The following is a 25,513-nucleotide window of genomic DNA, read 5'->3' as shown; positions in this document are numbered from 1 at the left end:
ATATTTATATTTATATTTATATTTATATTTATATTTATATTTATATTTATTTATATAAAACCAGCATAGAGCTCTCAGGTAAATTTTAAGGCCACCCAGGGGAGAAACTTTCACAGACCCAAAATTGATAAACTCCTTGAAGAGGCTTTTGAAACACCACACAGCACCCCAGACCATGGCTCACCCGCCAGGGAAACTGAGGCACAGGTGGGGCTGCTCTCTGCTCACCCAGGCCGCCCAAGAGGGGAGGATTTTGGAGGGAGAACCCTCAAAACCACAGCTTTGACCCCAAAATGTTCGGTCAAAATGGAGTCATCCCCCAGCAGACCCCACATCCACCAGGGCTCACCCCCAAACCCAACTGGGACCCCCCACCCCGGGCACCAAGGCAGAGACAGGGCCCATGACAGTGCTGCCACTTGCTTTCCCTTTCATTTTTTTCCTTTTCTGGTCTTTTATTTAAGAAAAAAAAAAAAAGAAAAAAATAAAGAAAAAAAAAAAAAAGAGACACAGTGGTGGGTAACTTTCGATCCAGAAATAATCCGCTGCCAGCCTCCACCAGGTGATGCTGGGGGGGGTCCCTGTCCCCACATGCTCGATGGGGACAAGTGCACAGCCCAGGGTCCCCAGCCTGCCAGCCCTGGTAGCCGGGCATCCCCCCCAGGCTGGGCTGGGACAGGGTGGGCTGGGGGTGCCCCTCTGGGTGAGCCAGAGGGGCTGGGAGGTGCCAGCAGCACGGGGGGACCGGGAGGCATCGGGTTATGGCAGTCAGAAGGCACCACACAGGCTGAGCCTGGCCCCGGGCATCCCTGCTGGGCTGGCACTGGGGGAGCTGGGCTGGCACTGGGACACCCAGGCCAGGTCCCCTTGAGGCCATCCCCAGCAGCACATTCCCATCCCAGAGCCACATTCCAGCGCTGGGAGAGGGCACAAACCGGTGGCTGGTCCTGGAGGCTCCAGCAGGGCTGTGGGGCAAGGGGGCCCAGCACTGGCCCCACGGCTGGGACAGGCAGGGTGAGCAGCAAATGTCCCAACTGGTCACCCCCAAACTGCCCCGGGCAGCCTGGGAGTGGGGCACGCCGGGGATTTGGGGCAGGGACACAGCAGGTGATGGGGACATCGGTGCCCCGGGCCCACGGCCATTGTGCCCCCCACTCCTGCCTCCCCCAGCATCACCCAGGGAGGGCCAACACCCCAAAACCCACACGGTGACCCAGCACTCGCCCCCAAAATTGTGCAACTGAGAGCGGTAAAGGCTGGGGGAGGCCCTTGGGAAGCCCTCAGCCACCACCTCCCTGCTGGGCTCCGGGGGGAAACGGGATGTCTCCCTTCTCCCAGCCCTTCCCGGCAGGACCCCCAGCCCCCTCCTGCCAGGGCCACACGCACGCCCTGAGCTGTGCCCCCAGCCCCACTGCGCGCCGGCGGCTGGGGGGCCACGCGCGTGCGGCTGCCTCCCCTGGGATAACCGCTGGGGAAAGGGCGAGAACTGAAAAAAGGCCCCCCCGGGGGTGCCTTTGGATGGGGTGAGGACGTGAGATGTGCGGAAGAAGGAGCCGAACGCGGGTGTCCGGCCCCGGGGAAGCGTGGTGGCGCGTGGTGGCGCGGCGTGGCGCGGTGTGGCGCGGCGTGGCTGTCCCTCCCTCCCGCCCCGTCCCCACTGCCCCTGCGTTAAGCGATCTCCTTGATCCTGCGGATGTAGTTGTGGAGCTCCTCGGGGTCCTGCAGCCCCATGTCCTGGCACACCCACTCCAAGTCCTCCTCATCGGCGATGGGGATGGAGTTGTAGGCCAGCTCGTCCGAGGGCATGGTGGCGAAGGTGGTGAACTTCACCCGCTTCCGTTTGGAGGTGGGCGAGTTGAGTGGGTCCTCGCTCTGGTCCCGGGTGGAGCCCCCCGAGGAGCCGTCCCCACGCCCGTGCACCTGGCTCTGCACGCTGGTCTGCGAGCTCCCGCTGCTGTGGTGGTCCCCGTGGCAGCAGGTCTGCACGTTTTCCAGCGGGTTCCCCGGGCTCTCGGGCTGCGGGGAGAGGTCATTGTGAGCCCGCAAGGGCTGCCCGTTGCCCAGGAAGACCCAGTGGTGGGAATGGTCCATGTTGGTCTGGCCTTCCGGCGGGATGCGCTTGTGCCGGTACTTCAGCACAAAGACGATGCAGTTGATGAGGAAGACCAAGATGGCCAGGCAGAAGACGCCCAGCAGGGCGTACATCCCGATCTCCAGGTCCGTCAGCCCCCGCGTCACCTGCACAAAGCCGGTGGGGATGGTGGGGAAGTCCTCGGTGGGGTGGGACGCGCTGGACATCCGGCCGTCCTCGCTCGGGTCCGCTTTCCTGTCCACCTCTGCCCGCAGGGTGGTGCTCGCCCCGGCCTCCCCCAGCCCCGGCCTGCTGGACACGTGGTCGTAGTCGTAGGTGGGGTCCTCCTCGGACCCGAAGTGGACGCGCACGGTGGCCAAGGCTGTGAAGAGGACGCTCTTGCGCTTGGTCTTCTGGCAGCTCTCGCAGATGACCAGCTCCACCCGCAGCAGCTCCCCCGCGCCCTCGCTCTCCGCCACCACCAAGGGGAACGCCCGGTCCTGGGTCACCGACACCACCTTCTCATCCAGGCTGCTCACCACCAGGTTGTAGTCCTTGGGGTCGTAGAGGGACAGGGGGGCCGTGGTGCCGTCGCTGTAGGAAATCCACAGGCTCAGCAGCGCTTCCTGCGGGACCAACACAGGCACCGGTTGCCCAGCAGGAGGCCAGTCCCACCTGCACCCGCTTTGTCCATCCCCCCATCCACCTCCCCATCCAATTCACCCTTTAGTCCTCCAAAATCCGTTTTGTTCCAACCATTCCCTGCTTTTTCTCCTCAGCTTATTCTTCTCTCCGCATTCCCCACGCTTGCCCAGGCTCAACCCAAATCCCAGCGGTGCCAGATGTGGCTGCCAGAGCTGGGCCAGGAGATCCATAGGATTCCATCCCTCCCCCTGTGTCCCCATGGTTGTGTCCCCGCGGTTGTGTCCTGTCCCCAGGCTTGGATCCACAGGTCTCTGTGAAGGTTTCTGGAGTGTTTTGGGGTCACCAGGATGTCATGAGGACAGTGGGCGCTGTGAGGGCTGGAGTGTGGGCAGGATTTGGGAGGAGGAGGTCACACCCCAAGTTCTCCCCCAGGCCTGGATGCCCACCAGCCTCACCTGCTTGAAGAAGCTCAGGGTTTGCTGCACAGACGTGCGGGCGATGATGGTGTGGCTGTTGCCAGGGCTGGGGTGGAGGGACAAAGAGAGGCTGGAGACCACCTGGGCCTTCAGGTCCGTGATGCTGACCTTCTCCTCCGCCACCGTCACCAGCGTCTCACCCAGCACCGCCTCCACCAGCGGGGACACCACCTGCAGGGGACGAGGGTCCTGTCACCGCCTGCCACCTCCAGCCAGGCTGGCATGGGGGGGAAAGGTGGCCAGGGGTACCTTGAAGAGGGTGGTGCCCGGCTCCCGCCCGGCCAGCGTGGAGCTGTCCACCATGTGGGCCACCCGTGGGTCGTCCACGCGCATGAAGTCGCTGACCAAGTCGGTGACCTCCACCAGCCAGTCCGGCCCCAGCATGGTGACCACCTGGCCCGTGCCCTCGGCAGCCGTGGTGTGGAACTGGGTGAAGACCTGCAGCGTGGAGTGCTGGTACTGCAGGGCACAGCCCCGGCTCTGCTTCCGCTCGTCCTCGTCCTCCTCGTGCTCGCTGTCCCGCACCGACCTGCGGGATGGATGGATGGGTGGGTGGATGATGGATGGAGAGGGATGGATGGATGGATGGATGATGGATGGATGATAGATGGATGATGGATGGATGGATGGATGGATGGATGGATGGATGAATGGATGGATGGATGGATGGAGAGGGATGGATGGATGATGGATGGATGGATGGATGGATGGATGGATGGATGGATGGATGATGGACAGATGGATGGATGACGGATGGATGATGGATGGATGGATGGATGGATGGATGGATGATGGATGGATGGATGGATGGATGGATGGATGGATGGATGGATGGATGGATGGATGGATGGATGGATGGATGGATGATGGATGGATGGATGGATGGATGGATGGATGGATGGATGATGGATGGATGGATGGATGGATGGATGATGGATGGATGGATGGATGGATGGATGGATGATGGATGGATGGATGGATGGATGGATGGATAGATGGATGGATGATGGATGGGCAGTGCTGCCAAACTCCCCACACCATGGCTCCCCAGCCCCCCAGGAAAGGTGGCCAATCAGGGAAAAGCACAATGTCACCAATAAATGGTGGCTCCTGGGCAAAAGATGCCAGTTGTCCATGAGGGATTCAAGGGATATGGCAGGACGTGGTAACAGCAGGGTCACCAGCATCTCTGCGCACTAAACAAATGAGAGGACAAGGTATCTCAGCTTGGGATGGACACCTGGAAGTCTTGAGACCTCAAACAAGCAACTTTGGAGCTTGGCTGTTCCCAGTTTCATCCAGGGAACTTTTGACCACTGCCAAGGAGGAATGTTCTCCACCAACCTCACTGTGAAATTTTTTCCTTCCCCATAACCTGTGTCCGTGAGCTCTCCCTTTCCACCTTTCCACCCCTGAGATGCCTCTGTCTCCCCCACCTTTACAACCTCCTCATGAAGTAGCTGAGCAAGGCAATTCGCCCATGACCACCACCTCCACCTCGCCTTCTCCAGGCTGGCCAGTGCAGCTCCTCAGCACCCACCTCCTGTCCGGCAGGATGGGCACCCTCCAGCCCTTGACTTGGCTCAGCCGGGCATCCGAGAGCTCGATGTGCAGGGGCAGTTTGGGCACCCACACCGTCATCTCCAGCGGGGCCGACAGGTGCTCGTAGGTGAAGGTGACCCGGGCGCTCATGGAGCCCCGCGACTCCTTCCCACTGACGAAGACGTAGTCGCAGCTGCTGGAAACCTGTGGGACAGGAGAGGATGGGGATGGTCCTGCAGGCACAGCAGAGATCCTGGCAGAAGGCTGGAAGAGCAGAGTGTCACCTGGCATGAATCCAGTTTGTGCTGGCCCCTGGAGCAGGGATGCTCCCTCCTCCTGGAGATCCTGCTCAGAGGGAGATCCACACCCTGTTTCCACCACACAAGGTGTCCCCTGACCCAGGTCCTCCAGCCAGCCCTCACTCTCTCCCACCTCACCAAGAACCTCCACTTGGTGCCTCAGTTTCCCTTTGGCCTCCACACTGAATTGTCCCTGAGCTAGAGGCACCCATGGGTGCTTCACAGAGGTTGCAAATTTCTCAACTTGGAAATCTGACCCAAAATCTCCTCCAGAGGAGGCAGCGAACACAGACCCCACCTCATGCCTGTCCCCACCTGTGTCTTGTCCCCGTCCCTCCTGCTCACCCCAGAGCAAGATTCCTGCGGTCTGAATGAATCCTCCTGTTCCTCTTCTCGCTCCTCCTCTTTTAAGTCCCACTTCTGCAAACACCTTTAATGAAATTCGCTATAAAACAAATCCATCCTGCTGGGGGTCACTCGTGACTGCCCACCTGAGCCAATTCTGGAGCCCAGGGGACACCAGGGCAGCATCTCCTGGGGTTTGAGCTCAGGCCACCAGTCAAAAGCTCCTTCCCAGCCAGAGTAGGAGAAGACAACCAGGAGGGGACTCCAACCTCTCATCTGCAGTGGCCCCATGGCCCAACCTGATCCCTTGTCAGGGATTGCACCCGATTTGTTGGATGCTGGAGAAGAACAGAACTCGTTTGCTCAGCCAGCAGCACTGAGCACCTCAACAGCACAGAAAAGTTGATTTCCAGCAATCGAGAATCCCTGGATTCTCTGATGGCTGATGAAGGGCTGAGGCCAGGCTGCAGGTGGCTGACAGCAGAAGTGACAGCATCCCTGTCTCTCCCCCAGCCTATTCCTTGAGCACCTGTGGGCAACCAGATGCAGGAATTTTGCATTTCTGAGCCCACAGCAGGGTTTGACTTCTACAACAGCTCCAGGAGCCCGGTGCACGGTTTCCAGGGTCCCCTGGGGCTGGGGGAGGAGGCAGAGCTCTGGATTCCTGGGGACATCCCTGAGCGCAGGAGGGAAGGATGATGCAGGAGGGTTTGTTCCTTGTCTCCCTATCAGAGGTACCAGCTCAGCAAGTCTGACAAGACAATCTCATCTGTGGCGAGGAGGCAGTGCCTGAATAAAGATGAGCTCCCAGGTGAATCCTGCAGCAGAGGATCTCTGGATATTGTGCCATTTATCACAATAAACACGATGGGCTCTGCTTGCATTACCCTGGCTAATAAACCCCCCGGCACCTCCTTCTGGGCGCCGCTCGCTTTGCAGCCGGGAGGGGGTTGAAACTATGACAACAAAAAATCCCTGCACACCAGGCCTGTCCCGAAGATGGAGTGACTGCAGATTAGCTCGGAAATGAAGCTTGTTAGGGGAAACTTCCCGGATTTACGGCGAGGTGTCAGGAACTGAGAGGCTGAGGGCTGCCTGGGCTCCCAGCCAAGGCGCAGCTGCCTCCGCTGCTGTGGCCAGGAGTTCCCGGCTTGGCACAGTGACAGGTGTGGGATCAAGGGGACACATGTTCTCCAAGGCCCCCAGGAGTGGGGAGAGCCACCAGGGTCCTGCCTGTGTGTGAGGATCAGTCCCGTTGAGCTCCTGGGGGGGGTTCTGCAGGGGATGTGGAATGTGGGGCTCTCAGAAGGGTCACACACAGGTGAGGCTGAGCATCTCTCACCCCCTGTGTGTCCGTCCACAGCCCCCAGGGTCACCACCCATTTTCAAAACGGGATGATTTCCACACTCCCCTGGGTGGTGATGTCCTCCTGTACACCTTTGTCACCCTGTGTCACCACAGAAGGGGATGAGCATGACAACTCCCACCCATGCTCTCCCACCACATCCTTCAGAGCCACGTCCACACCAAACCCAGGACAAATCCCACGTTACACAAGAGAGCAACCACCAGGGAGCCACACCGGAGTGGGGAGAGGCAGTTCCCCAGCCCGCCCTCACGTTAAATTATTTACAGTAACAGATAGCACATCCCACTCCGTAAGCTGTGATTTATGGAGCAGGTTTAGAGCCCTGACACAGCAATCATACTCCCCGATCTCAGCAGGTAACTGAGAGCTCCCTCGGAAATGGAGCTCCAACACAAACACCAAATAACTCAGCAAGAAATTGCGCAGGGCTCCGAGCAGGATGAGAGCCGGGGCCGGAGGGCTGCTCCCTGCATTATTCATCCCGGCTCCTGGGCATGTGCCTGCTCCCCCCAGGTCTGGGGACAGAGTGTCAATAGATTTATGAGCAGAAAGGCAGCACATTAAACAGTTTAAGTGTCTTGGAGTCCATCCTGAAGTGTATTATTGCTCCAGTGTTTTATCACACTGGGGAGGACTGGGCTCCATAAATTAGAGCCGGTCCTGTAAATTCCATGGATCTGAGTTTTAGTCAAGAACTTGGGTGAGCACTTTGTGGCACTGGATGTCCCCCATGGTGGGTGACACGGCCCCATGGACAGCAAATCCCAGCAGGGACAGGGATCTGCCATCACCCCTGTGGCAAAGGGGAGAAGGGGCTACAGCCCCCTGGAGAATCCAGACCCCTTCCCTGCCTCTGCCCAACCAACAGGAACATGGAAAGGGAGAGCTGGCTGGGTGCATGCAGGGAGAGGGGTGGGAGGTGTTCAGGAGAAGGGAATGATGTCTGGGGGTGGATGGATGGATGGAAATGGTGGCAGAGTGACATGGGCAGGTGGGCAGATGGATTTATTCAGGGATGGAAAAATGTATATGGATGAACGGGGCTGGTGATGGAAAAAGGGAAGGTTTGAGGATCAGGGGCTGCCTCGGTGGCTGGGGCAGGGAGCCTTTGGCACTGGCCCCATCAGCACCTCTCCCACCTGGATCTTCCCCTCAGCTCTTCCTCAGGCCACAAGACCCCCCACACCCACCTTGATGATGTCCTCGTTGTTGGACTTGCACTCCACCATGGCCGAGACGTCCATGATGACGCCGCTCAGCTCGATGGCAATGACCTTCACGGGAATGGCCACCGTGCGCCCTGTCAGGATGGCTGTGTTGATGATCTCTGTGTCCTGGGGGTGGCAGGGAAAGGGCACCATCATGTTAGAGGGCAGTTTGTCCCATCTGGGGCAAAGAACCAGGGTGTGGGGGGGATGGATGGATGGATGGATGGATGGATGGATGGATGGATGGATGATGGATGGATGGATGGATGATGGATGGATGGATGGATGGATGATGGATGGATGATGGATGATGGATGGATGGATGATGGATGGATGGATGATGGATGGATGATGGATGGATGATGGATGGATGATGGATGGATGGATGGATGATGGATGGATGGATGGATGATGGATGGATGGATGATGGATGGATGGATGGATGATGGATGGATGGATGATGGATGGATGATGGATGGATGGATGATGGATGATGGATGGATGGATGATGGATGATGGATGGATGGATGATGGATGGATGATGGATGGATGATGGATGGATGATGGATGGATGGATGATGGATGGATGATGGATGGATGGATGGATGGATGATGGATGGATGGATGATGGATGGATGGATGATGGATGATGGATGGATGGATGATGGATGGATGGATGATGGATGATGGATGGATGGATGATGGATGGATGATGGATGGATGATGGATGGATGGATGATGGATGGATGATGGATGGATGGATGGATGGATGGATGGATGGATGGATGGATGGATGGATGATGGATGGATGGAGAGGAGCTATAGGGCAGGTGGTCAATCTCTCAGGGGGTCCCCACCCCTCAAAGCAGGTAACAACTGAGGGCAGGAGCCTGCTCACCATGGCCAGGGGCACGATGGCCCTGATGTCCCTCTGGATGACCGTCAGCTCTGTCACCACCTTCTCCAGGTCGGGCGGGGGGTTGCGGCCCCGGTAGTCGATGTGCCACATGATGCGGCGTGTCACCGACTGGCTCGTGAAGTTCTCCATCTCGAAATCCAGCTGCATGATCTCAGAGGAGGAGTCCCCATCCCTGGGCAGGGGGACAGGAGGAGGGGACACAGTGAGGTGGCTGTCCCAGCTCCCACAGACACCCCAGGATAAGCCATCAGGGTCCCTCGCAGGTCTCCTTGGTGTCCCCGGGCTGCCAAGGGGGACCGTGCAGCAGGTGCCACCCAAACCCAGCAACCCTCACCTCTGCAGGGACTCCTCCAATGGGATCCTGCAGATTCCCATGGGAATCTCCCCAGTGGGAGAGAGAAATGTTTTTCAGCACCCTTCCCAGCAGGACAAGAAAACTCATCAGCTCTGCCAGGGCTGCTGGGTGACATCACAGGGTGGGCGTGTGCTCATGGCCTCTGGGGACAGTGGGTGGCTGCAGGTGCTGGCCTTGTCTCCCTGACTCCATCTTCCCAGCAGTGGGGATGGATTTACTGCTCCTGCCAGGACACTCGTGTCCCACAGGTCAGATCCCGAGTGTCCCACAGGTCAGATCCCGAATGTCCCACACCCAGAGCACTCAGGAGTGACAAACAAGTGTCAACACATGAGCTCAGCCCAAGCTGCTGATTTCAGAGGCCCTTCCAAGGAGATTCCACGGAGAAACTGAGTCACGAGAAAACGAGTTTCAAGCCCAGACAGCAGTGGGACAGCACTGATGTGGGACATGGGACAGGGCTGTCCCCCAGCCTGCGAGGGAGGACGGGCAGGGGACGGGAGGTGGACAGAACCAGCAGGGGAGAACAGCCCTGGGACCATCAGCTCAGCAAACACAAATTGATGCCAGGGCTGAGGGCAGCAGGACAGGGAGCTAAAGGACAGGGAGTGACCTCTGGAGTGTCCCCAAGGCAGGAGACAGTGGAGAGGATGCCAAGCCCAGCACAGGCTGCCAGACTAAGGGGACAGGTTGGTGCCCATCTGCACCATGGCTTGGACACAACCTCACAGCAGCAGCATAAATTATTCCTACAGCCCAATCCCTACAACCAAACCTCCCCAGACCTGATCCTGCCCTCCCAGCTCTGCCTCTGCCCTGCAAATCCCTGGAGTCACTCAGGCTTCAACCCTGCCCCATGTCAAACTTCACAGCTCCCCAAAAACTGAACACCCCTGGAGGAAACCCCAGCGCCCCCACAAACCACAGCACTGGTAAAAGCCCCTCAGAGCCAATGAGGAGGGGAGGAAAAGTGAAATTCCAGTGGAAGGGAAGCCAGGACTGGCTCCAGTTTCATCTCAGCACAGCAGCAATTGAGAAGGTCCCATCGATCTGGGGACGCAGGGCACAGCCAGGTTTCTCTCTAATCAATATCTAATGAGTGACAGGGAGCAGGGAGAGACCAGAGCAAGAAGCTGGAGCTGCTCCAGGCCATGGCAAGCCCTGATCCCTGATCCCACAGCATCCATGATGAGCTTTCAAGTGGAGCTGATCCACTGGGGCTGATGGAGTCCCTTGCTCTGCCCCAAGGCAGCTCCGGGGTTCAAGGGGAGTCACCAAAGGCCACAGGGTCTGGAAAGCGGATTTGGCTGCTCTTCCAATGCCAGGAGGCTCAAAGCCAGCTGGGAAGAGGCAGGTCCAGAGGCAAAGCAGAGCCAGAGGTGTTGGGGCAATGGGACTCCTCGCCATGGGGTGCCCCGAGGTGTCCCAGGAGCACTGCCAGGCCCAGCCACCATCCTCTGCCCTCCCCCAGCATCATCTGCTCTGAGCTGAGACAAGAGCCAGGTGCCCACACCGGGGCAACAATTTGGGATACAGCTGCTGGAGTGCAAAACACCCCAAATTGGCCATTCTGACCCCAAAGCTCAGGGCTGGCGGCCCCTCCCTGCAGAGCCAGCGCTGCCAAAAGCCCCCAGAGCCCCAGCACAGCAACTCCTCTGTTTGCACAGCCTGGAGGGCAACACGGCTTGGAGTCATTCATCCTCTCCATTCCGTTAATATTTGATGGAGTTGTTTGTCTAAAAGGTGATTGTAATCACTTTAAATTCCTCCCCCGTCTCTAACCTTTGCAGGCTGATTGGAAACGGTGCTGGCAGCGGGAGAGGGGGAAGGGGAAGAGGATCCTGCTGCTGGCAGCTCTGCTCTCCGTGTGCTCTGGGGTGGGCGTGCAGGGGACAGGGGCTGGAGGCCCTGGGGACACTCCTGGATCAGCCGTGGGTTTGGATGCTGTGGGTGCATTTCGGAAGCAGCGGGATGGGGTGAAGGAAAATCTGCCCTCCTGGCAAGAAAGGGGTTCTGCAGAGCTTTGGAGCTCACACCAGAGCATGCAGAGCTGAGGAGATCTTTTTTTCCAAGAGTCTGGCCCCAGCTTTGCTCGGTTTTGGGGTGGGGGACGGAGATGTGGGGAGATTTCCACGGCAGAGGACAGGAATGCCTTGAGCACATCAAGCTGCTTTAACCCAGCTCCTGGAGACACTTGTGTCCCTTTTCCCACAGCACAGAGATGTCACTGTTGTTCTCCAGCACTTCAGAATCTTTCCTGCTGCTGTTTTTGACCCCGTGCCCATCCCCTGCCCTCACCTGCCAGTCTCACATCTCCCCTTCTTCAGGCTGAGAACCCTCCGGGCTCCCAGCTTGGCATTGTGGGTCCTTTCTCCTTCAGATCATTCTCAATTCCATTTCCAGGGCTCTCCTCAACTGATCTGAGCCTTTCCCAGAGTCCCAGGGATGTGTGAGGAGGGTAGAACTGCCTGGCTTGGATCCTGGTCCCCATCCAACACTCATCCTTCACTTTAGGGTTCAGATGGGACCCCTTCCTTCCCAGAGGGGACACCAGGATAGACAGCAGAGAGCTGCTGCTTCTCACAGCATTAAAACTTAATAAAAAATTAAAATCCTCCCACCCCAGACTAAGGAATCCTCCACAGCTTCACAACCGAGCCCTAAAATCCTCAGTTTCCCCTGCCAGCACCCCCGTGGCACTGCAGCCACCCAGACCCATGGGCAAGGGGCAGAGGGAGAGCTGCTCCAGGCCAAGCCCAGCGCTTCCCTGGCATTCCCAGAGCTGCAACCCTTACCTGGGCCCGGCCCCATCCACCCTGGACACATCGACGGTAGCAGTGGAGTGTTTGCCACCCGTCAGCAGCTCCGAGCTCACCAGCCACTGCCCGCTCCTGGACTTGGTGCTGAGCAGGTTCACACCTTTCTTGGCCTTCACCCTGCAGAGAGCGACAGTCAGGGATGGATCCTCACCCTCAGGAGCTGCAGGATCCCCGAGGATGCCCTGCCACGGCACAGGAGGAGTTTTACCCCTGATCCCTTCAGGCTGTGGGAATCAGCATCCAGGCTGGCAGCAGCAGCCCGTTCCAGCTCCTCTCTCATGGCATTTTGTCCCCCCAGTCACTGCTCCAGCCCCAGTGCTGACCCCAGGGCAGTAACACCCCTGTGGCACTGGGCATCCCTGGGGTGGAGGACAGGAGAGCCTGGAGCACCACATCCCCCATTCCAGGGGCTCCCTGCTGGTCCAGAGGCCGTGGGGACACTTGCAAGTGCTCTTTGGAGAGCTGTGGCCAGGGCTTGTGTCCCCACCCTTAGGGACACGCAGCGATGGGGACCTGCCCGCACTGGGGTTCTCAGCACCTCCTGCCCACCACCCCATTCTGCTCCCACCGGTTCTGGAGGGATATGGGGACCCCTGTCACTCCAGAGCAGCCCCAAGGCCACACCACACCTTGTGCCCAAGGTGGCTGGGAATAAACCCACAGCTGCTGGCAGAATCCAAATGGGAACACCGGGAGAGCGAAGGCAGCAGTGCCCAGTGCCAGTGCAGAGGTGCCCCAGGTGCACAGCCCTGCCCTTCTCTGCAGGGAGCTCCCACTGCAAAACCACATTCCAGATATTGCTCCAACCCCGCTTCCAGACCTGCTCCAGACCCTCCAAACACCAATCCTCCCAACCCTCCCGCCCACAGCCGCTTTTCCACAACCACCCCTTGGAAAAGGGAGCGGGAACAGCCCCCAGGGCCTCACCTGAGGGTGAAGTGCTCCACCGTGGAGTTGGACATCAGGTAGAGGAGGATGCTCAGCACCTCTCCTGGCTTCAGGGGCTTGTCAGGCAGGCGGATGAAGACGTTGCCGTCCAGGTGATGCTCCTGCAGGGCGGGCCCGGGCGGGGGCTGCAGGAGGCTGACGCTGCCGATGCGCAGCAGCGGGTGCTGCGTGGGACCCTCGGTGCGAGCGCCGGCCCCGCGGCGAGCGCCCGCGTCCCCAAGGCACTGTCCGGCGCCGTCGGGCGCGTGCAGGGTGTAGTACAGCTCGGCCTGCTGGCTCTCCCCCGGCACCACCTCCAGGCTCTCGGGGCTCTTCCTCCTGCCCAGCGGCACGGCCGAGGGGCCGAACCAGGCGTGGGGCAGCTCGGCCTGCACCAGGCACATGGCCAGGCTGCCCCGCAGCCGGCACGAGCTCTTGAGCTCGCGGGCGTCGCGGAAGGCGTGAAGCCGCACGCAGGGCAGCCGGTCCGTCACGTCGAAGTCGTCCCAGTCCCGGCCGGCCACGTAGAAGAGCACTTGGACCACGGGCTGGCTGGCCACCAGCCGGGGCTGGACGATGAAGGCGCGCACCTTCCAGTTGACGGTGAGGCGGTCGGGCACCTCCAGGGTGCTGGAGGGCTGCAGGTGCTCCTTGGGCAGCACCAGCCCAGTGCTGAAGGGCCCCAGGGTGACGTTGAGGACGGGCAGCTCCTTGGTCTGGAAGACGACGAAGGGCTCGGAGCGCTGCAGAGGGGCGCTGCCGTTGCCCGCCGGGCTGGCTCCCAGCTCCTTGAGGAAGAAGGCCAGGCGGGTGTTGGACAGGCGGTAGCTCACGGGCAGCAGGATGGCACCAGCGGGCTCGGTGGGCTCGGGGCTGGGGGCCGGGCCCTTGGCGTGGGCTGCAGAGGGGATGGAGAGCGCAGTTAGCGTGGGGCATCCCCCTCTGGAACAGCTCCTGAGCAGGGAACACTGATCCAGGCAAGAGTGGAACAAAGGAGGAGCTGGAGTTTCAGCCCCCAAACCTCTGAGAAAAGCAGCAAGAGCCTGGCTGGGTTTCTGTTCCACAAACCAAAAATGCAGAAGATCCCAGGACCTCGAGCAGGATTGTGCGGCAGCAGCCTCACCAAAGCCACCCTCAGAATGGGATGGGGTGTCCAGGGCGTGCTGAAACCACATCCAGCCTCGTGTTGTCCCTGGGGAGCCCAAAGCGCTGGTCACCCACCCCAGCACTGCCTGAACCAGCACAAACCTGGGGCTTCATCCCAGCTTCATCCCACTTTCATCCCAGTTTCAACCCAGCTTCATCCCAACTTCATCCCAGCTTCATCCCACTTTCATCCCAACTTCATCCCATCTTCATCCCAGCTTCATTCCACCTTCATCCCAGCTTCCCAAGGCATGGGTGCTGAGTTTCTCCAGAGGCTCATGACCAAAAGTTACATCCAGGTTAATCTTTGGCTGGCAGATCCCACCACGTATTTATTATTTATTATTTATTATTTATTGTTTATTGTTTATTGTTTATTGTTTATTGTTTATTGTTTATTGTTTATTGTTTATTGTTTATTGTTTATTGTTTATTGTTTATTGTTTATTGTTTATTATTTATTATCATCAAGGCTTTCCTTCTTCTTCCAGCTCCCAGATCACCCAGGGCAGGTGGCTAAATCAGCCCCCAGACCTGCTCTGTCCCCACACCTGCCTTAAGGGTGGTGTCACAGCCGCTCTGTCACCTGTCACCTGTCACCCACGGCTGTCACCCACACTGTGCTGTCCCCACGTGATAAAGCTGGCCCAGACCAAATTTTTCCAGACCTGGAGGAAAGGTGATGTTGGTGCCACCTTGTGCAAACCCCAGCAAGGCCCAGGGTCCCTCAGAAATCCCTTTTTGTCCTTCATTTTGATCATTTTGTTGCCTTTAAAAAATAACTCCAGGACTGGCAGAGCAGGGAGCCCCTGCCAGCCGCGGGGCAGAGCTGCCCGAGCCCCTCGGAAGGATCCGGTGGTGAGCAGAGGGAAAACCCATGGAAATCTTCCTGGGAAAGGCGGCCGGTGCAGAACTGGCACCCGGCACGCGTTGTGCTGGCAGCTGCGGGAGCCTGGAAGGCATCTCAAGGTCTTTGCCTTCTCCAGGAATTCCCAGGAGGGCTGGATCCCCCCCGCTCCCCTCGGCTCCCCGCATCCCCGCTCCCGGCGCTGATTGCAGCCGCTCCCAAGCGGCTCCCGAGCAGCGGAGCCCAAATTACCGGTGTCAAACAGCGGGGAAAGGTGTGGATGTGACGGCTCCGCTCCCAGGAATGACTCAGCCCCCTTCCCTTTGGGGCTTCGGAGCGTGCCAGGACCAGGAGGCTTTTTCCAGCCCTGGAAGTGGCCCCAGCCACTTTCCCCGGGGCTCAAGGGATGCAGGACCCCCCGGCCCAGCCGTCGAGGTCTCTGCTGGGGGGTACAGGGGAGTTAAGCAGTTTAGAGGGCTCCTAAAAGGATTAGCGCTGGATACGGGACAGGCAGAGTCCGCATCCCGGGATGGAAACTGTCCCGGAGCCAGGCAGAGAATTCCCCGGGGCTGTGGGAATGCTGCCACCGTGGCCAGCTCCAGCCCCTGCCACCCCATCCCTCTTGCTCTGCCTGATTTCCCATCTCCCAGAGGTCCTGGAGCTGCTAAACCCTGGCCAGCACCCATGGGTGCCCCTCTGCTCAGCACCGAGGGACTTTCTGCTCCTGTGAGTCATGGAAGTTGTTTTCTGCTGTGAAAGGTGAAGGTTTGCATCCTCCTGCCATCCCCAGCGAGTGGAAAAAGGGATTTTTTTTCCAAGGCATGAGATTATTTGAGGAAAAGGATCCAGCAGCTGGAGCAACATGAGCTGGACCCGCCTGGCCGAGGTACAGGGGCTTTGCTCAACCCACTCGCTGAAACAGCATCAGACTTGATCCCTCCAAAATCTCCGGGCTTCGGAGCAGGACCAGGACATTTCACAGGGAAAACCCACCCAAACCCCACCCAAAACCCACCCAGCTCAATGCCCAGCACAGCCCCAAGCAAAATCCACCCTTGAGGTGCTGCAAAATTTCTGGTGTCGCCCTTGAGTGGGGACAGGAGCGGCTCTGTGCCTGTGGGGCACCCACTGTCACCCACCCGAAGGGGAGCAGCAGGGTTTGGGTGCAGTTTGTCCCCTGGGGATCCCGTGGGGATTCTCTGATGGATAATGAGGGTTGGGGGTTGCAGGACGAGGAAAGCCCATCCCAAACTCGTTTTGGGGACAGCAGCTTGGCCCTGTCACCCAGCCACCGTGCCAGCTGGGGCGGGGACCGGGCGAGGCTGGGCTGGACATCAATGGGATGGCCCAGGGAAGCGATTTCCTTTCCAGACAAAACGCATTTAAATGAATCTCTAATCTATGGCCAGGAGGGGACTGGAGCAAAGTAATCCAGCCAGGAGAGGGTCTAACCCAGCCAGATCCAGCCTGGAATCACAGTCACAGGGACAGGAGGGATGGAGAAGGGGGCAGGAGGTGCACGGAGCTGTGGATGTGGAAAAGGGGCATAAGGATCAATAAAATAGGAAGGAGAATAAAGGATGGAGGGAATGAGGTCAAAAACGGCTGGAGAGCAGGAGAAGAGCTCCGGGATGAGGGGAGGGATGAGAGGGAAGGAGGGATGGATGAGAGGGATGGATGAGAGGGAGGGAGGGAGGAAGGAAGGAAGGACAACACAGACCAGGAGACTGCAGTCCCCACACCACTGTCTCCGCTTCCCTGTCACCCCCGGGTGGCCTCACGTCCCCCCTGGCTGGGTCTGGGGGGACACAAGGGTTAAGCCCTGGCGGCTGGCTCTGCTCCGCAGCCCTGCTGCCGCTGTGGCAAGCGGGATTTGCAGCACCTGACCTGCATTCCGGCTTTATTAGGCCGGCACGGAGGGGCCCATATGGCCCTTCCACCCTGGCAGCTCAGCACCGCCAGCCAAAACACAGCTCCCCGTGCCTGGCCAGATCCCCGCTGGCCTGGGGGCTTCCCGAGCTCCCGGGGCTGAGGAGCCACCCCCAGCCCCACAGCGGGACTCCCGTGTGTCCCCTCGGGGTGTCCCGCAGCCTGGGCGGGGGAGGGAGGTGTGAACACACGAGTGGTGACCCCTTTGTGCAGCCCCACATCTGCCCCGCCAGATGTGCCCAGACGCGGGGCCAGATGGGCCGAGCTGCTCTGGCCACCCAGGAGGGCACGTGGGGACAGTGGCAGCGCCCTCCAGCCCTGCCCCAAATCCCACACCTGGGCCAGGGGATCTCGCTGCTGGAAAAAAACAGCAGCAAAAGTACCTGAAACATCCCCCGACATCGGGTTTAGGTCATCACCATCATCATCGTCATCGTCATCATCACCATCATCATCCCCAGTCCTGATGCAGGGGATGCTGGGCTCGGCCAGCCCGGCGGACACGCGGGAGAAGAGGTTGATGGACACACTGCATTGAGCCTCCAGCTCAATCACTTCCCCTCTTGCCCCGAATCCCGAGGAAACGAGGCCCAGGCAGAGCCTCTCCATCCTGCTTCCACCATCCCCGCTCCCAGCTGCTGTCCCGGGGCTGGAGAGCCTCCTCCTCCTGTTCCCCTGCTCCAGAACCGAGAGCAGAGCTGAGCTCGGCTTAGCCCAGCCCCAGCTGTCGGCCGTGGGGATCACTGCTCCAGGCGGGATCTTTATCCTGGCTTATCCCGTGGGACACAGCAGGGGCTCCCGAGGCTATATCCCCACTTATGGGGGGAAAAGCACACAGGGAAAGCCCTGGAGAGGAGGGGGGGGAAGTCTGAGGTCGGCTCGGGAGGGTTGAAACCTCTCTGGATGTTAATGGGTGCTGCTGGGGGCTCGGTGGATCGATGGATTGAACGCAGCTCCGGGGAATGTGGGACACCAGCCCCAGCTCCCACCAGGCTTCCAGGAGGTCCCAGCTGGGAATAAGGCAGGAGAGTTGTCCCTAAAGCAGCGGCTTGAGCTGCCACAGTGATAAACACACCCCAAATGCCCGGGGGGGATGGAGGGGGTGTCACTGGCCCTCTCTGAGGGCTCCCAGCCCAGCCTGGGGCTCCTGTGGAGGGATTTTGGTGCCCAGCAGTCCCCAGGACCAGCGGCACTCCCTTATCCCCAGATCCAGCGTCATTCCAGGTGATGATTGGAGCCCTGAGCAGGGTGATGATGGCAGGACAGGCCCAGAGGAGTCAGCGGGGTGATGGATCCCCCCAAAACCCCGAGAACCAGAATCCCCCAAAGAGGAATTCCAGCCTGGCTATTCTCCACTGGAGCACGGATCTCTCCTCTTTGCTTCCACCCCGTTCCCCTGAGCATCCTGTGGATCCCATCCCCAAAATCTGCTGCTTCAGCCTTTGCCACCCCATCCATCGGGACCAAGCACAAAGGGGAAACCGGGGTGGCAAATACCTGGGATGTGCCACATCTGGAGCTCCTGGAGGTGCCCCACAGCTGGAGCTCCCACAGCTGGATGTTCCCACAGCTGGAGGTGGTCCCAGCTCCCAGGGAAGGGTCAGGCTCAGACATTTCCCTGCTTCTCCTGGGAATCCCTTCCTCATCCTCAAGCACCGACCACTGCCACCCTACACTCCCACCCCAGTGGGGTCAGCACCTCCAAACACCCTAAAAACCAACAAAAAGGCAGAAAAGAATCCTCCAGGCCTCCACCCAAAACTCAGCCAGCCCCCCCTCTCCACTCCACACTCCCAGGGTAAAAAAAAACAAACAACCAAAAACCAGGAATTCGATAGAAGCCAAAAGCAGAAAATACAGGGAGACTCCTCATGGAAACCTCCAAAACCTTCCCTGCAGGCAGAGCCTTGGAAATTGGTTTTGGTGTCATAAATGACAACAAGCTCCCCCTTCCCTCTGATGCATCCAGAGCCTCCATCTCCAGTCCCAGCTAATTGGAACTCAATTAAGTGAATAATTGTTACAAATGTGGAATCACCTTCCCCTGGCGTGCGGCGGGCAGAGCGTGGGAAGAGCAGGGATGCTCCTGGATCTGTCCATGGCCACGGCAGGGATGAGCTGGGAATTCCCACAGCACCAGAGGATAAACTGATCCGAGCTTCCCAAAATCAGCCTGGGGTAGGAATTGAGCGGGAGCTGGATGGGAGTGCTGGGATTGGATTCCTGGGAGCAGCAAGAGTGGATTCTCTAACACAGGGCTGTGCCTGGTGGGCTCATTTCTTGTAGATCCCTGAGATTTCTCCCTCTCCCAAAAGTCCAGCCTGGTTTTTCCATCAGCAGGAGCAATAAAATCCAGCAACACTGCTGGGACATATCCTGGGATATTTTTTTTTTGGTGGGGGGGGAAGCAGCAGCGAGCAAAACGGAACCGTCCCAGCAGGGCCTGTGCTTCCCCCAGGAAATTAATAAAAGAGAATAAACAAAACAGGGGGGGAGGGGGGGGGGTGTGTGTGTGGAAATTTAAAAGAACCAGCCAGGGAGTTAAAGGAATAAATAAATATGGCCTAAATGGGATGTGCCGTGCAGAGGCACAGCCTGCCATAAATTCCTGGAGCCAGCAAGGCTTTTACACGGCAGCTACTTTAGAGCAATTTCCACAAATCACGGCAAGGGACAGGCTGGGGGACAGGGAGGAGAAGGCCTTTCCAGAGGAGGGAGCAAAATGAGGAAATTAATTAAAAAGGGGGGATTAGAAAAGGACAGGGAAGAGGCTGATTGTCCCTGATCACGGTTGTCCAAGAAGCAGTGGCAGGGGAGGTAGCCTGGGATAAATGGGGCACCCCAGAACATTCCGTGGTGCTCGCTGGGCTGGGGGAGCCCCACGCTGGGAGCAGCCCAGGTGGGCACAGGTGGATTCTCCTAAAAACCACCCTGGGGAGCCAGAAATGGGAATCAGCAGCTCCTGAGGGACAAACCCCCAGCACCCAGCGTGGGGACAGAGCAGGGACAATGCAGGGACACCCCCAAAGCCACGTGTCCGGCTCAGATCGCCCCATTCCCCGCATGGCCAGGAGCAGGAATGTCCTCCCAGCACCCTCTGAACACTGAATTTCCCCCCAGGCTGCCCTCCCAACACCTCCAGGCTGTGCCCAGCAACACCTTCCAGAACGATTCCGTGGGTGAATCGTGGTGGAGCCGGATCCCATTCCAGAGGCACCCAAGGGAAATCCAGCCCCAGATCCCAGGTTTGGGGTCCAACATCAGCCCCAGACCCCCAAAAGCAGGGCTGGGAAGCGGTGCCAGCTCAAACACGGCTGGGATTCATCCCCTTCCTGTGCTCCAGGAGAGGAGCTGATCCCGCAGCCGCACCGAGCTGGCAGCAGCAGGGATTGCATTTCCAACCTGATTTATCTTCCAGAGCAAAAACACAGCCTTTCCTCAAAGGAAAATAAATGAAAAATGAATCGGTTCCCAAGTTTTGCCAGTCCTGGGGAAGAGCTCAGAGCAAACCCCAGCTCCTGCAGGGGACAGGAGGTGACAGCACCACGTGAGGTGGCAAAGCCACCCCAGCAGCGCCTGCTTGGGCTTTCAGGGAAAATCCAGAGTGACAAATATTATCCAGGTGGTGGGAAAATGCTCGCCAGAAGGTGACAGTGGCTTCACCAGAAGATTGAGAAGGCCTTGGTTGGTGGTGGCCTCCCCAAGGCCAAAGCAGAGCTGAGGGGGGACAGGCCAGGAGCAGCAACAGGTCAGGGAACAGCTCAAGGGAAAGGAAGGGAGAGGCACATCCTGAGGAACAACCTCTGCACCCCAGCCCTGGGCTGCTGGTGGCACAGGTGACAGAAACGGCCCAGCCCAGCTGGTGCCTCCCCAGGGTGGGGATGGCTGGGCCACCACAAACATGGCCCAGAGGACCCTGCACCTCCAACCTCCAGGCAGGTGAGCTCCAGCCTCCTTTTCCCTGGGAAATGTGCAGCAGGACTCGCCTCACTCCACCCCACCAAACCATTTCTCCACAGCTTCCAGAGGAGATCTGATCCCCACTGCCACCACCGGGCTCCCCAACCCCATCCCAACGTGTCCCACCCCAGGAGCAGCCACCTCCCTCCCTCCCTGCCTGCCCGGGGGGTGGCTGCTCGTTAGCAGAGCCATGCATTTAATAATAAAGTCTTCTGATTAGATTAGCAAGAGTGACCTTTTCCAGATGGATGGGGCGCTCCTGCGGTGGCAGGGACAGGCGCCACGTGGGAGGGGACACCCAGCAGCTCCCACACACCCAACGCTATTTTGGCCAGGCAATGCAGGAGCCAAAAAAATCAGGTGGTGCTGTCTAAGCAGCCCTTCCCTCATCCAGCGTGATGCCACATCCCCCTGGCTCCCTCCACAACAGGGACCGGAGCTGGGATGTGCCGATGGATGGATCTGCAGGGATCCTCAGTTTTTCCTTTTTTCATCTTTTATAGGATGCAGAGGAGCTGGGAGAGGGATCTCGGCAGCTGGGGTGGTTGAAATAGTAGCACTGAAAAAGAAAATGTTCAAGGAAATAGCCGGGTTTCCAAAAATTCCTGAGCCAGGGGGTGCTGCCAGCCCATCCCCTGCCTCAGTTTCCCCCAAAAGGACAGGTCTGGGTGAGGACCAGGCCCTGTGGCTGATGCTCCCCAAAATCATCGCTCAGGGAATCTCCCTCAGCTTCCTCCCTTCCCTCAAAAACACCAAGAGGGCAAAAGGGGTAGAAAAAAAGGATTTCCCAGTGGGGTGCCCAACTTCTCACTGCTAAATTCCATCATCGGGCTGGGATTTAAGGAATTGGGGTTTGGGGGAGGTGGAGCGGGCCTTGGGGTCACACAAGGGCACTCCAGAGCCAGAATCCAAAAGGAATATCCCTGCACATCCCCCTTTTCCGTGGAAACTTGTGCCAGAGGCCGGGTCCCCTCCCCTCACCTGCCTGCCAAAAATCCCATCGGCCCTTCCCTGCTCCTGGGATCGCTCAGCTGCTCCGAGCCCACCCCAAGGAGCGGGCTGGGGGCTGCTGACCCAGCAAACACCGGGAGCGTGTTCCCGGGGCGCATTCCCGGTGCTGGAGGAGCCCAGCCGGGTGCAGGTTCCCGGTTCCCGGCAAGTTATGGCACATCTCCACCTGCTGGTCTGAAAACCCCGGAGCCGGGAGACGCCGAGAGGGACGGGGATGGGGCTCGGGGTGTGTCCCCCGCTGGGTTTGGGGTGTCCCGGCTGGATCCCCCAGCAGGGATGGAGTCCCGGGGCACCATCCTCCACCCCCAGTCCCATTTGGCTGGGCTGTGGTGGGAGCCAGGGATGGGAAACACGGGGAGAGCGGCGCAGCCCAGCACTGGGATGGGGGATCCGGCACAGGACCCCAAAGCTGCCCCGAATGCTGGGACAGGACAACCCCAGCAGGTCTGGAGCACTGCAGAGCCTCCAGGCTCCTTCGGGAGCAGGGAAACTGAGGCACGCTGCAGGGAGCTGAGGGAAGATGCAGAGCGCAGGTTTAACCCTACAGACAGCTCAAAAACATCCCACAAACCCATAAATCCCCCCCGTGCTGCATCTCAACAGGTCCCAGCGCCGAGCACGCATACTTTCATCCCCCCCGCGTCCATCTGTCCGTCTGTCCATCCTGCGAGCCCTCGGGGCCACCCTGGGGTCATCCCACCCCGGAGATGCCAAAAAAAATAACACAAAATCCCCATTTCTGGAAGCAGCTGATCTGGGGCCTCGGCCAAGCAGCTCCCGAGGAGCTCAGCAGCGGCGAGGCTGGCACGGAGGGCTGCTCTTAAATCAAAAACAAGGGGAAAAAAGGGGAATGAAATGCTCCAAGCAGGAGAGCAGGGCACTGCTTCACCACGGGCTGACCCCGCCGCCAGCCCGAGCCGTTTGTGAGGAGAACCAGGAGCTCCCAGCGTCTTTTTCCGGCTCCCCCTGGGACCTTCATTCGCCCACCAAAGGCCAGCGAGGGCAGCTGGGCATCCCGAAAGGAGGCTCGGAACTCCTGGCAGAGGTTTTCCTTCCCGTGGGCACCGGCAGAGCGGCGAGCCCTGCACGGGCCACCCTCGCCCACCTCGCGGTGGCACCGCGGGCAGTGACGGGGACATCGCATCCCCCAGCCCAGGACACAGATCCTGAAGCCCAGGCCTGAGCCAGCGGCTTTGGGGGGTCCCAGCAGCAACGGGGAGGGCTCAGAAACCCCCAGGGAGGGGATGGGGAGCCCCTGCAGCAGAGGCCGCTCCTGATGGATCATCATTCCCACAGGGATGCTCCTTCCCCCGGCAGCACACCCGACCCAGACTGGAGCAGATCCAGGGAAATGGGGCGGTGGGAGATGCTGCTGCTCCCCTCCAGGCTGCCGGAGCCCTGAGATCCCAAAGGAGCCAGCAAAGCCTGCCCGGGGAGCATCCCAGGAATCGGGCTCGGAGCGGGGGTGCCTCTGCCACCCCTACGGAAAGTTGTGTCTCCATAGCCCGGAGCATCCCTGCTCCTCTACAGGGGGCTGAATTTCCAGGGTGGAAAACCCCCTCCAGCCCGCCTTTAATGCTCCCCAAATCCCCTCTCCTCCTCATTTTACCCCTCCCCGAGCCCCTCCGAGCACCTCGGGTGCTGCAGATGCTGGGAGAGCCCTGCCTGAGCCCCCGGAGCGCCTCGGCCGGGGGCTGGAGGTGTGGCACAGAGCCGGGCACGGGCCAGGGATCCCCCCAGATTCCAGAGGGATCATTTCAGCTGGGCAGTGTCCCCGGGACACCCCGAGCCCGAGGCCAGAGCCAGCTGATCCCCCCAGACCGCAAACAGCCCCCGCTTTCTGCTCGGCCGCGCCGGGGAAAACGGCTTCGGCCGGGGCTCGATTTTAAATGGAAAACATCCACAAAAATCATTGATGGAAACCAAACCCCGCGGGCCTCGGGGTGCGTGACCCCTCTCTGGCCTCGCTGGCCAGGAACAGCCCCCAGCAGCAGGTCAGGGCCAGGCCGGGATGTCACAACCACTGGGACGCGACCCGGGCCAAGGGGGTGCAGCCCCCCCAAACCCCGCAGAGGGCAGGGGGACAGCGATGGCAGGGGCTGCACCCCCAGCCCAAAATGCTGCCCCCCGGGCAGAGCTTGCCCAGCAACTCGGCACAGCCCGGGGAAGTGTCTGGGTGCGGGTCTGGGGGATCAGCGAGTGGATAATAGCGGATAAAGCCCTGATCCTGCCGCTAAAGCAGCTCTGCATTAAGGAGACAAGAATCGGGGGGGGACCGGGGGACACCCCCTCGCCCCGTGTGTCCCCCTGCCACCCTGCTGGCAGCCCAGGCTCAGCGCAGCCCGCTGCCAGCGCTCGCAAGCACAAGCTGTCATTTTATTAAGCCGGGAATAAACTCTAATCTTCACCCATTTGGCTTGGGGGGGGCACGGAGGGAGCCGGGGATGGCCACGGCAGGGGGGGGGGGGGGTCCCAGGCGGGCACAGAGGGGCAGGGGGTGCCCCGGGGTGGGGGGCAGGTGGTGCAAAGCCCGGTGTTGCAGGTGTGTAATATAGAGATTTATTTCTAAATATTGCCCCGCCATCTCCCCCGGTGGCTGCACTTACCGGGGAGCAGCAGGGAGCAGAGGCAGCAGAGCAGCGCGGCCGGTCCGGGCAGCATCTTCTCCGGAGAGGCCATTGCAAGGTGGGGGAACAGCCAGAAAAAACGGGAAGGTGTGGGGGGAGAGGTGGGGGGGGGGGGTGGGGGGGAGAAAAAAGCCCGAGGCACCCCCGAGGCGAAAAACAAATTAAAAATAAAAAATTAATTTAAAAAAAAATTAAAAATAATAAGAAAAGGAATCCAAACCGAGCACAAAAAAAAAAAAATAAAAAAAAAAATAGAAACACCCGCAGAAATCCCCCTAAACCCAACCACGTGCGAGCAGGGAGCAGCAGCCAGCGGCGGAATTTGGGGAGGGGGGGGGAACCGGGTCAGGTGTGGGGGGGCTCGGCTTTGCCCCCCACCCCAGCTCAACGAGCAGAGCACCCCATCTCCGGTCCCCCACCCCTCCCCAGCCCGCACCCCAAAGCTGCCGCAACCCCCCCCCCAGAGCCTGCAGGGCGGCCGGGGGAGCGCCCAGCCGGCGGGGGAGGGTCCCCCTCCTCTTCCTCCTCCTCCTCTTCCTCCTGAGGAGCCGCGAGGGGGGGAGCAGAGCACGTGGAACCCCCTCCCGGAGGTGAAAGCAGCCCCGATGTGCCGATGGAGGATGATGATGCTGCAGGGTGCGGGTCGCCAGCCCACCCCCCCACCTCTGCACGAGAAGAAAAATCAGAATTCCAAGCGCTGTTCTTCAAAAGAGGGGAAAAAACTGGGGGGGGGGGGAGGGAGGAGAGAGAGCAAAAAACCAAAAAAATAAAAAAAGGCGGAATTAACGCGCTCCCCCCCTCGAGGAAAAAGATAAACAGGCAAAAAAAAAAAAAAAAAAAAAAAAAAAAGAAAACAACAAGAACGTAACAAAAAAACCACAACCCAGAGCCGGGTGAATAATTAATCCTAGGCAGATGCGATTAATCGGCGGCAGGAGCAGCTCGGCGGAGGAGTCCCCGCATCCGAAGGCAAAGTTTGGGGGGTGGGGGGGGCACCCCGAGACTCAGCGCTGGCAG

General features: G+C 59.4%; 1 protein-coding gene across 1 annotated transcript; it reads right to left on the bottom strand.

The window, feature by feature from the left end:
• Positions 1–1,668: 1,668 nt before the first annotated feature.
• On the bottom strand, positions 1,669–24,548 carry TMEM132E (transmembrane protein 132E). The gene is made up of 9 exons (XM_088066368.1): positions 24,476–24,548; positions 12,977–13,874; positions 12,026–12,166; positions 8,855–9,047; positions 7,939–8,082; positions 4,733–4,938; positions 3,442–3,721; positions 3,172–3,363; positions 1,669–2,697 (listed from the first exon to the last, which is right to left on the bottom strand). Exons 1-9 carry the CDS (start codon positions 24,546–24,548, stop codon positions 1,669–1,671), a joined length of 3,156 nt encoding a protein of 1,051 aa, XP_087922494.1.
• Between the last annotated feature and the right edge of the window lie 965 nt (positions 24,549–25,513).

This window comes from Pseudopodoces humilis, chromosome 23 (genome assembly GCF_049639895.1).
Source record: "Pseudopodoces humilis isolate 2021_Gansu_Grassland_sample_001 chromosome 23, ASM4963989v1, whole genome shotgun sequence".
In the NCBI taxonomy this organism is placed as follows: Eukaryota; Metazoa; Chordata; class Aves; order Passeriformes; family Paridae; genus Pseudopodoces; species Pseudopodoces humilis.
This window is presented reverse-complemented; position numbering and strand designations above follow the sequence as displayed.

Excerpts from the sequence above, each read along its gene's own strand:
- TMEM132E (XM_088066368.1), bottom strand. The coding sequence starts at position 24,548 with ATGGCCTCTCCGGAGAAGATGCTGCCCGGACCGGCCGCGCTGCTCTGC. Across the intron at positions 9,048-12,025 it reads GTGGATGGGGCCGGGCCCAG|GGATGGGGACTCCTCCTCTG; the intron begins GTAAGGGTTGCA and ends CCCCCTGCCCAG. Across the intron at positions 2,698-3,171 it reads CCCTGAGCTTCTTCAAGCAG|GAAGCGCTGCTGAGCCTGTG; the intron begins GTGAGGCTGGTG and ends TTGGTCCCGCAG.